General features: G+C 39.6%; 1 protein-coding gene across 1 annotated transcript; it reads right to left on the reverse strand.

Moving 5' to 3' along the window:
• Positions 1 to 10,168: 10,168 nt before the first annotated feature.
• LOC105002001 (olfactory receptor 8D4) lies at positions 10,169 to 11,104 on the reverse strand. Its single transcript, XM_010858455.1, has one exon. The coding sequence runs from the start codon at positions 11,102 to 11,104 to the stop codon at positions 10,169 to 10,171; it is 936 nt and encodes a 311-aa protein (XP_010856757.1).
• Positions 11,105 to 12,446: the final 1,342 nt, after the last annotated feature.

The following is a 12,446-nucleotide window of genomic DNA, read 5'->3' on the forward strand; positions in this document are numbered from 1 at the left end:
AAAGAGATAAGCGTAAATTCAGTCATGGTGGTCTGGTTTTTTGTGGCCATTTCTGTGTGGAAGGAGAAGAAACAAAGGAGGTTAGAACAGTTTAAGATGTCTTTCAAATGTTTTATGATTTTGCTAGATGTAAAAGAGAATGTTCAAGAGGGGGTGGGTTCTAGTCCTGTGTGGGACTCAATTATTTGGCTCTGGGGAAATCACTTGGCCTCAGTTTTCATCTATGTAATTGATGCGCTAGGGGAAAAAGCCCCCCCAAATAGCAACTCTGTGAATTCTTTAAACTTTAACTCTTTGATTTTTATTTGATATATTTCTTTTCTCCTTATTTCCTTCCTTAAACCCAAATCTATTCAAACTAGCTGAAATATATAATTAACTGAAAATCACTCAACTTATTTTGATCATACTATTCAAGAATAAAAAAATAGGGACTTCCCTGGTGGTCCAGTGGCTGAGACTCCCTTGCTCCCATTGGAGGGGGTCCAGGTTCATCTCTGTTCAGGGAACTAGATCCCACATGTCACAACTAAAACCTGGCACAACCAAATATATTGTTGCTGTTTAGTTGCTAAGTCATGTCCAACTCTTTTGTGACCCCCACGAACTGTAGCCTGGCAGGCTCCTCTGTTCATGTTCATGGAATTTCCCAGGCAAGAATACTGGAGTGGATTGCCATTTCCTTCTCCAGGGGATCTTCCTGACCCAGGGATCGAGCCCATGTCTCCTGCATTGGCAGGCAGATTTTTTTTTTTTTTTTTTTACTGACTGAGCCACTAGGGAAGCCCTTCCATGAGTAATAAAAATGTGAAAATATTAATATGAAGTGGAGATGTGAAAACTCAGATTTGTACTGCATCTGCCTGACTTCTGTCTACAATAAAATTTTTGATAAAGACCCTAAAGCTATTTGGCCTTGTAAGTCATGTTTCTTCCAGCATATGCTTCTACCACACAGTAAATGGAAGATAAACACACACATTTGTATACCCTGTGGGCAATTCAAAACTGACCCCATAATTCTTGGCACGTGTTTTGTATATTTAGACACAGAAAGAACCTTAACTTTTCAGAATTGTATTTGTTTGATTCCTTCTCAATGCTGTATGATGCACTATTTTCTTGCTCTGATTTTCTTGGAAAGCTTCACAGTCCAGGGGCTACTTGTCCAAACCTGCTATATCTTCCTCTCCAAAAAGTCAAACTATCTATGCTTAGAATCCTTCATTTGTGGAAAACATGCAAGTTGCTTATTCGTGCATCTTGTTTCATATTTGATCATCTCTAACTCTTAGAAATTCTTTATTAACTTGAGGTAAAACCTTTTTCCCCAGGAACTTTCATCAGTTGGTCTCAGTACTGTATAATTAGTGTTATTCAGATGAAGTCATTCTCCTCAAAAGGCCTTCGTTTCTATTTTTAGGTTTTAGGTAATAGCTGTGATTTTTGTTGTTTAGTCACTAGGTTGGAGAAGGAAATGGCAACCCACTCCAGTGTTCTTCCCTGGAGAATCCCAGGGACGGCGGAGCCTGGTTGGCTGCCGTCTCTGGGGTCGCACAGAGTTGGACATGACTGAAGCGACTTAGCAGCAGCAGCAGCAGTCGCTAGATTGTGTCTGACTCTTTGCGACCCCATGGACTGTAGCCCACCAGACTCCTCTGTCCAAGGGAGTTCTCAGGCAAGAATACTGGAGTGGGTTGCAATTTCCTTCTCCAGGGGATCTTCCTGATCCAGGAATCAAACCCTCATCTCCTGCAGTGCAGGTGGATTCTTTGCCTCTGAGCCACGAGGGGTAGCTGTGATACTACTTAACATACACTGAGTTCCTGGTCATTATATGCTAAGTGCTTGAAAAATTTAGGTACTATTAAAAAAGAATGTGAGAAGGGAGTGGCAGGGGATGAGATGGTTAGATAGCATCACTTGACTCAATAGACATGAACTTGAGCAAACTCTGGGAGACAGTGGAGGACAGAGGAGCCTGTGTGCTGCAATCCTTGGGTTTGCAAGGTTGGACCTGACTGAACAACAACAACAGCAACAGTAACAAAACGAAAAGTGTATCGCCTACTTAGACACAAAATTTTCTTGCTGATTTTTAGGTTGGCAGTGTTTGTTTCCACATCATCTTTTGTTTTGATCTATTAATTTCTGATAGGTGACTATTAAATCATCCCTATAATTTATGTTGAATGTGTCATATTTTTCTTGCATTTTGTCAGTAGCTGTTTTAATCTGTTTCAAGGTTTTGCTATTTTATACATGTATGTTTGGCAACCTTTTGAAGTAGGGAGTAGATATTGTGATTTACATTTTGCACATGTAAAACTTGAAATTTATAGAATTTAAAGGGGAGGGAGGCAGGAGGGGGGTTCAGGATTGGGAACATGTGTACACCCGTGGCAGATTCATGTTGATGTATGGCAAAACCAATACAATATTGTAAAGTAATTAGCCTCTAATTAAAATAAATAAATTAAAAAAAATAATTTTCTTGTCACATAGCTAGTGTGTGACAAAGCCAGATTCAGTTCCAGTTCTATCTGATCCAAAGATGCATTCTTTAGTAAAAGTCACAATCTGGATTCTTATTCCCACTTTTGTAGAGAGGGAAAAGAGGCCAGAGAGGCCCTAGTTATGGTCTAAATTATATGTTACATAAGCCTGGATCAAGACTCACTTCCCTAGTTTAGTTAATGCAAAAATGTCACTCTCATTGCTATGTTCCGTATTTAGGAATGTTGTTCTTACTGTTGTAGCCTCGTGTTCTGGGAAACAAACTCACTCAGATGGACCATGCAGATAGTGGAGTGCAGTTTATTACACCAGCGGGCCCAAGGCAGAGTCTCCTCTTAGCCAAGGACCCAGACCAGTTTTTGTGAAAACCTTATATACCATAAGTGTAAGTGCCCAAACCCACCTCCCCAAATTCCCTGAAACTAGTCTGAACAAAGGAAAAGAAAGATACAATCAAAGTTAACCCATGATTCATATGCCTCATACCTCATACCTCAATAAGCATAATAGAATGTATGATTCTATTTGGTTACACAGATAATCAGGGTATTCTTTTAGGCAATGGAGAGTCTCTTCCTTCCTGGGGCCTGGTTTTCCAGTTGGTAGGTCATTTCCATAGATACTGGGTATATAGCTCAAAGTCCACAGTCTAGCCCAAGATGGAGTCCTGCTTTCAAGCTGGAGCCTGCTTTGTCTGTTTCCTCTTTCATTACTATTTTGAATAATTGAGTAACTGGAATATTTTAGATTCAGAAAAGTCTTAGCATTGGAAGGGATATTTAGGATGAGGTAGTTCTACCAAAGCAACCTCTGGTGGCTCAGACGATAAAGAATCTACCTGCAATGCAGGAGACCTGGGTTCGATCCCGATCAAGAAGATGCCCTGGAGAAGGGAATGGCTACCCACTTCAGTTCTTACCCGGAGAACTCCATGGACAGGGGAGCCTGGTGGGCTGTAGTCTACGGGGTTACAAAAAGTTGGACATGACTGAGCACACACACACAGTTCTACCAAGGGCTAAATATAAACATTCTTTTCAACTATTTTTCTAGCCTGAGACCTACTGTGGATTGCCTATTACATCTTTGTTAAACTCTGTCACAAAATCCATCATTACTTTGACTTGAAATCTGCTTACCAGTTGTTTTCATGTGTTTATTCTGAAACTCCGAATCCTTTATAAGATAAATGGAACTTTGAACATTTTTTTTCTTGCATCTAAGATGTGATGTGTCCTTCTCTATGAAAATAGGCCATGAATAAGCTGTGATATTTGAAACTCTTGCTTGCTCCTAAGAATTTAATTGAGAATGACTCTTGGGAATATGAGGTAAAAGAGGTTAATTACTATTATGATAATCAAAGACTTTTAACCCTGAAAATTAATCACAACTACAAATTTAGTTGGAGATGCCAAATACACATGTTGAGGCCTCTAGGGGAATTACACCATGTTTTTGCTTTATTCAGTTAATAAAAGTTTGGTGGCCTGCTTTAGAGTTTCAGAGAAACTGAAACACAAAACTTTTGAGGGAGTCCCCTAGTGGCTTAGTGGTTAGGATTCCAAATTTTCACTGCCATGGCCTGGATTCTGTCCCTTGTTGGGGAACTGAGATCCCACAAGCCACACAGAGATGTTAAAAAAAAATTTTTTTTTTAAACTTTCTATTTTGTATTGGGGTAACTGCAACCATGAAATTAAAAGACGCTTACTCCTTGGAAGGAAAGTTATGACCAACCTAGATAGCATATTCAAAAGTAGAGACATTACTTTGCCAACAAAAGTCCGTCTAGTCAAGGCTATGGTTTTTCCTGTGGTCATGTATGGATGTGAGAGTTGGACTGTGAAGAAGGCTGAGCGCTGAAGAATTGATGCTTTTGAACTGTGGTGTTGGAGAAGGCTCTTGAGAGTTCCTTGGACTGCAAGGAGATCCAACCAGTCCATTCTGAAGGAGATCAGCCCTGGGATTTTTTTGGAGGGAATGATGCTGAAGGCGAAACTCCAGTACTTTGGCCACCTCATGTGAAGAGTTGACTCATTGGAAAAGACTCTGATGCTGGGAGGGATTGAGGGCAGGAGAAGAAGGGGACGACAGAGGATGAGGTAACTGGATGGCATCACGGACTCGATGGACGTGAGTCTGAGTGAACTCCGGGAGATGGTGATGGACAGGGAGGCCTGGCGTGCTGTGATTCATGGGGTCGCAAAGAGTCGGACACGACTTGAGTGACTGAACTGAACTGAACTGTATCCCAATTAACAATGTTGTGACAGTTTTAAGTGAACAGGGAAAGGCCTCAGCCATACATATACATGTATCCATTCTACCCCAAACTCCCCTCCCATCCAGGCTGCCACATAACTGTTGAGCAGAGTTCTTTGTGCTATACAGGAGGTCCTTGTTGGTCATCCACTTTAAATACAGCTGTGTATACATGTCCATCCCCAAATCCCTAACTGTTCCTTCCCCTCATCCTTCCCCTTGGCAACCATAAGTTCGCTCTCTAAGTCTGTGAGTCTCTTTCTGTTTGGTAAGTTCATTTGCATCATTTCTTTTTAGATTCTACTTAAAAGGAATGACATATGTATTTCTCCATCTCTGTCTGGCTTACTTCACTTAGTATGACTATCTCTGGGTCCATCCATGTTGCTGCAAATGGCATTATTTCATTCTCTTTAAAGGTTGAGTAATTTATGATGTTCTCAAATAGTTGACAAAATTATGCCAGATTTTCCTTTCCCAGGAATGGCGCAATAATGGTATTTCCAATGCTCTGAAAATGATAAGTGTGCCCTTCTTTCTCTGTTAAAATGGAAGAAAACTTTTTTGTTCTTGCCAAGACCTGTAAAGGGTGACTTTGTCTTCATTTATTATTTTCGACTATGCACACATATTCAGTCATGTCTAATTCTTTGTGACCTCATGGACTGTACAGCCTTACAGGTTTTCCTGTTCATGGAATACTCCAGGCAAGGATGCTTGAGTGTGTTATCATTTCCTACCCCAGGGGATCTTCCCAACCCAGAGATTGAACATGTGTCTCTTGCATCGCCTGCATTAACAGGCTGATTCTTTACCACTGAGCCACCTGTGAAGCATCATTGTGTATACTTCATCCTTAAATTAGCCTAAAAATCCTTAGGTTGTGACTTGGAGTAAGTTTAGGTGCCATTAAGTGAGCACAGGCATTTTCTAGATTGATCAAATGTAATTTCTAAAAGTGGGTAGAAACCCTCCAAAGAGGCCAGGCTTGGAATAGAGAGGTGCCATGCAGCATTACTCTCAGCCAGTGGACCCTTACATGTGTTTTTTTTTTTTTTTTTTTTTTTTTTTCTCTTGTATACTCCATTTAGCTCACATCAAAAGCTTAGTTTCTGGGACTCATCCATTTTCCTCTGTCAAAGCCTAGACACTTTGACATTTCTACCTATTAAAAGTCAGAAATTGTTGGATTAGTTAAAAAAAATGCAACTACATTTCAATTACTGGAGACACATCTAAAATAGAAATTGTGATTGAAAAATAAAGGGAAAGAAAAGGGATACACAAGACAACACAGACCAACTTTGGTAGATTGCATTATTGTTCTCAGCCATTTTGTACCCCTTTTCTTTATAAGATGATTATATGTCTCCACTTACACATCCCATTCTCACACTGGCCTTGTGACATGCTTTAGACAATGGCAGCTGAATGGACCTGCAGTGCTCAAGGCTTGAGCTAAAGTTTGAGCTATTGCTCTGTTCCCTCTGTCACAGAGTGGCATGTCCCAGGTAGGGCCTGCTGCTTTCTCCTGAATCCAGAATAAGGACATATGTGGGGCAGAGACAAAGCACATAGGGAGCCAGGAACATGCAGTGTGGTCGAGCAACATGTCTGCTTTCTTTCTTTGTCTCTCTTTTGGCTGCACTGTGAGGCATGTGGGATCTTACTCCCCAGATGAAAATGGAACCCATGCCTCTGAAATTGGAAGCTTGGAGCCATAACCACTGGACCACCAGAGAAGTCTCTAAATCTTATTTTTTGTTAGCCAATGAAATCTGGGGGGTTGTTTATTAATGTATCATAACATAATCAAATTGACTCCTATGCTATTGAAAAGCAACTGCCAACTTAGAGGCCAAGCCCCCCCAAAAAATTCATCAAAAAATGAAATAGAGATATTAATATTTTCAAATAAAAAGTAACCTGAACGTGTTTATTGTCAGCACATCTACATAAAAGAACTACAGATTATTATTAACATCGAAGAATAGAAATTTAGATATGCAGAAAGAAATTAAGAACAACATAGAAATTAAATATATGAGCAATGTGAATTAATTTAGACTTTACAAAATAATTATAGTGGTTTCATAAAATTTTAAATATATTTATAATAAAAACTCATCATAATAATAATGTGAAATGAAATTAAGGACATACATATGTCAATATGTGATGATATTACATGTAAATATATTTGATTTTATAATTAAAAATCTAAATTTTCAGATTGGATACAAATCCCAACTATACACAGCTACAAGAGACCTTAAATATGAGGCACAGGCTTGTTGAAATTGAAAGAACTGAAAAAGATATATAATGCAAACTCTAAGAAAAAAAGCAAGTGTAGCTATATTAATGTTAAACTAGATGTTACGACAAGAAGTTACTAGAGCTATACTGGAATATTCTGAAATATAAGAATTCTAAATCTGTACCTACCAAAACTATGACATCAGAATATACAAAGCAAATGCTGACGGTGCTTGTAGGAGAAACAGACAAATTCATATTTGTAGATGGAAGTTTAATAATACTTAAGAGATAAGATGGCTTCTTAAGCAATAGAAAGCAGACAAAACAAATAGTAACAATAAATAAGATTTGAATAATACAATTAATAGTTTGATTCAACTAATATACAGGGTATTTCAACCAAGAGGGACAAGATAAAGAGGAGCTTTACGTAATGATAAAGGGGTCAAACCTAAAGAGTACACAACAATTGTTATTGTGTATGTGCCTATCTACAACAGCAGAGTGTCAAAATATGTGAGGCAGAAACCAATATGACTGCAAGGAGATATAGACAAGTTGACTATTATAGTTGAAGAATTAAAAAACCCTCTATGAGAAATGAAGAAATCCAACAAGCCAGGAAAAAGCATATAGGTGAACTCAATAGCAGCACTAATCAACCAGGTATAATTTACATCTACAGACTATTTCAACCCCAAACAGAAAAATACACATTCTTCTGAGGCTCACATAGAACTTTCTTCAAGATAGACTACATTCTGGACCATAAAACACACCTTAGCAAGTTTAAATGATCAGAAATTCTACATGTTTTCCCCATACAGTGCATTATGAGTTATACAGTGTATATGAGTTTATTAGTGAAAACCATAAACTTTTTCATTATGTTTAGTTCAAAACATTTTCTAAGGAAGAAATTAAAGGCATCTGGTTTACAGCCTAGAAAGAAAAAAATAACTCAAATAAAGTTGTAAAATATTGCATATGTACTGGTCACACAGGAAAAAGCAGGATGTTTAGATAAGTCTGTAAATGTATAATCTCCTAATCTAGATATTCTAAGTTTTATCCTTTGATCACCAGAGACCAAATACTGGGACTGTATTAGTTTTTCCTTTGGTCAGTCTTCTTCATTAAATTGCATTTTGATTTAATATTGGCCTTTTATAAGCCAATTATTAAAATTAAAGTTCTTCCTCATTTATTACAAAGTTGTTGTAATGATTTTTACCATACTGTTCAATGTTTCCTGTGCAGATTTCTATTAAAATATCTCTTTTGAGTAAAATAAATAAGAGGAAAGACTTTGTCATACTAAAAGAATTGAGTGTGTTTTTGTTTCTGATATAACTATACAGTATTTCATGATTTTGTTTTATTTTTGCTTAGATTCAGGGAACTGAATTTCTAAAGGATAGAAATTGAGTTTAAATCACAGGAATGATATTAAATTTTAAGTTGAAAATATTTGCTACTTCTTACTTTTATACTTATTTTACCTTTTATTAGTCTTGTGTGTAAATATATTTAGTAACCTGAATGTATATAATATCATATATATATATATATATACACACACACACACAATCTTTGTTGTTCAGTCACTAAGTTGTGACCGACTCTTTTCAACCCAATGAACTGCAGCACACCAGGCTTCCCTGTCCTTCACAATCTCCCAGAGGTTGCTCAGTCTCATGTCCATTGAATTGGTGATGCCATCCAACCATCTCATTCTCTGTCATCCCCTTTTCCTCCTGCCTTCAATCTTTGCCAGCATCAGGGTCTTTTCCAATGAGTTGGCTCTTTGCATCAGATGGCCAAAGGATTGGAGCTTCATCTTCACCACCAGTCCTTCCAATGAATATTCAGGACTGATTTTCTTTAGGATTGATCTCCTTGCTGTCCAAGGGACTCTACTCAAGAGTCTTCTCCAACACCACAGTTCAAAAGCATCAGTTCTTTGGCATTCAGCCTTCTTTACAGTCCCGGACAGTATCCTGTGGGGTCACTGCTCTTTTCTCCTGGGTCCTGGTGCACAAGGTTCTGTTGTGCCCTCCAAGAGTCTATTTCCCAGTTCTGTTTAAGTTCTAGCAGCTCTATGGTGGGGTTAATGGTGACCTCTTCCAAAAGAGCTCATGCCATACCCAAATCTGCTGCTCCCAGAGCCCCTGTCCCTGCAGCAGACCACCACCGACCTGTACCTCCACAGGAGACGCTCAAACACAGTCTGTATCAGTCTTTGTGGGGTCCCTGGGTCCTGGTGCACACAAGGTTTATTTGAGCCCTCTGAGCGTCTCTGGCTGGAATGGGGCTTGATTCTAAACGCGAATTCCCCCCTCCTACCATCTTGCTGGGGCTTCTCCTTTGCCCTTGGAAGTGGGGTATCTCCTCACAGCTGCTCCAGTGCCTACTGTCTTACTGGGGTTTCTTTGACCTTGGATGTGGGGTATCTCTTCTTGACCGCTCCAGTGCTGTGCAGCTGCTGAAGAATTGATGCTTTTGAACTGTGGTGTTGGAGAAGACTCTTGAGAGTTCCTTGGACTGCAAGAAGATCCAACCAGTCCATCCTAAAGGAAATCAGTCCTGAATATTCACTGGAAGGACCAATGGTAAAGCTGAAACTCCAATACTCTGGCCACCTGATGAGAAGAACTGACTCATTTGAAAAGACCCTGATGCTGGGAAAGATTGAAGGTGGGAGGAGAAGGGGATGACAGAGGATGAGATGGTTGAATGGCATCACTGACTCAATGGACATGAGTTTGAGTAAACTCTGGGAGCGGGTGATGGACAGGGAGGCCTGGCGTGCTGCGATTCATGGGGTTGCAAAGAATCGGACATGACTGAGCGACTGAACTGAACTTCTTTATGGTCCAACTCTCACATCCATACATGACTACTGGAAAAACCACTTTAACTCCTTTCAAATTATTTTTAAAGACTCAGGACATAAATACAAGCAAGCACATATGATTATGTGATGATTAATACATAAATAAATCTTAATATGGGTGGTATGGGAGGTACATGTAAACATACAGCTGATTCACTTTGTGCAGCTGAAATCAATACAATATGGTAAAACAACTATACCCCAATAAATTTTTAAAAAACATTTTCATTATGAAGATATTTTTCTTCTTAAGAGTTTCATCAATGAGTTTTTTACTTCCTTGTTCCTCAGACTATATATCAGGGGATTCAACATGGGAATCACATTGGTATAAAATACTGAGGACACTTTCTCCTGGGTGAGTGAACTGCTGGAAGCAGGTTTGAGATACATGGACATGAGAGATCCATAAAATACAAGGACAGCTGTCAAGTGGGAGCTGCAGGTGCTGAAGGCTTTGGACCGACCTTCTTTAGAATGGATGCGGAAGATGCTGGAGAGGATAAAAGCATATGAAGTGATGATGGTCATGCTGGTGGCTACCATGTTAAATCCTCCAATGACAAAAATCAAAAGCTCATCAGTATAAGTGCTGGAACAGGAGAGTTTAATGAGAGGAACGATGTCACAGAAATAATGTTTAATGATGTTTGATTTGCAGAAAGTCAACCTTAACATAAAGCCACCATGCATCATAGCATCAGTAAAACCTACTGAGAAGACAGCAGCCACCAGCAGGGAACAGACCCTGGGGGACATGATGACATTGTAGAACAGGGGGCTGCAGATGGCGACATAGCGGTCATAGGCCATTGCTGCCAGCATGTAGCACTCAGAAATGATGAAAATACAGAAGAAAAACAGCTGGGTCATACATCCAGAATAGGATATAGCTTTATCTCTGCATAAAAACCCTGCCAGCATTTTGGGGGTAATGACAGAAGAATAGCAGAAATCTATAAAAGACAAACTACTAAGGAAATAGTACATGGGCTTGTGGAGTTGAGAACTCAACCTGATTATCAAGATCATGCCGAGGTTTCCCACTGCCGTGACTACATAAATCCCGAAGAAGAGGCAGAAGAGAGGCAGCTGAAGCTCTGGTTGGTCAGTTAATCCTGCAAAAAGAAACTCAGTCACTGTGGATTGATTTCTTACACCCATTCTCCCCTGAGAACTCTGTGGAGATAAGGAGAAAGAGTCAAATTAGACAGGCAGTCCCAGTTCCTCTCCAGTTCTTTACAATTCAGATATTCTCTCTGTGAAAACACTGAACCCCGGTTTTCTTACCCTTTGGCACTAAGCCTGTGCTTTTACTGATGGGTAGGGACCCATCAAAAGTCAGGTCCCAGATAAAACAGAGTAAGTATCCTCTCCCTGTAGATTTTGTGTGCTCAGTAGCTTCAGTTGTGTATGACCCCATGCGACCCCATGGACCGTAGCCTCCCATGCTCCTCTGTCTGTGTGATTTTGCCAACAAGAATACTGGAGTGGGTTGCCATGCTCTCCTCCAGGGGATTGTCCTGACCCAAGGATCAAACCTGCATCTCCTGCATTGCAGGCGGGTTCTACCTGCTGAATCACTGCGGAAGCCCCCATAGATTTTAGGAACCATATATAAATTTTCACATCCTCTTTACTGTCTCAAATTCTTTTAGCAAAGTATAAAACCCTTAACTTCAGCATTAAAAATAAGTCTAATGCTAAAGAACATTGGAGAGTTTTTCTAAAGCAAATCAGTTGAAAAGGCACATAAAGAAGACCTATGTGCTTAGAAAATACTTCTGCTAATAACATAGTGGCCTAGGGCTGAAACTGCCTCCAGGATTTCCCATAGAGAAGGTATTTATTGTTAAAATTAATTATAATGTCCACATCAAGGTTTTCAAGGGTGTTTAAGAGTATTAATTCCAGGGTGTACATGAAATAAGTATGTTAGGATCATACTGGTTTCAGACATGCAGAATTACATAAAGTTAAACACGTTTTGTAACTAAGTCTATTTCAGATTCTCCAAGACAGCTCTACAACAAACAATTTTTTCCAAACTAAATTGATGATAGAATCCCCCTTCCACTTTAAAACAATCATGTTGTAGCTCCAGTGTGGCTCAGAACATGTTTCAGGAAACTGTATTTTCATTTCTGCTATTTTATTGTAATCTAATCACAAGCTGATTTCCAGGTAGAAAGCATATTCTTCTAATACCTCAGTAAAGCTCGATGATGGTGGAATGGCAGCACTCCCACAAATATTTCTGCCTTGTGAACCTCTGTCAATCCTCTGAGCTAAGCCTACCTATATCACCAAGGCTACTGAGCAAGACAATGCACTTCTGCTAGTGCTGCCACTTGGGGATTTCAGTTTTCGTTGGAGGCTTTTAAGTAGTGGTTCCTGTCTTTCACTCACACTTCCCCTGCTACTGCTGCTGCTAAGTCATTTCAGTCGTGTCCGACTCTGTGTGACCCCATAGACAGCAGCCCACCAGGCTCCCCCGTCCCTGGGA

The sequence above is a fragment of the Bison bison genome, unplaced genomic scaffold (genome assembly GCF_000754665.1).
Source record: "Bison bison bison isolate TAMUID 2011002044 unplaced genomic scaffold, Bison_UMD1.0 scf7180017864388, whole genome shotgun sequence".
Taxonomy (NCBI): Eukaryota; Metazoa; Chordata; class Mammalia; order Artiodactyla; family Bovidae; genus Bison; species Bison bison.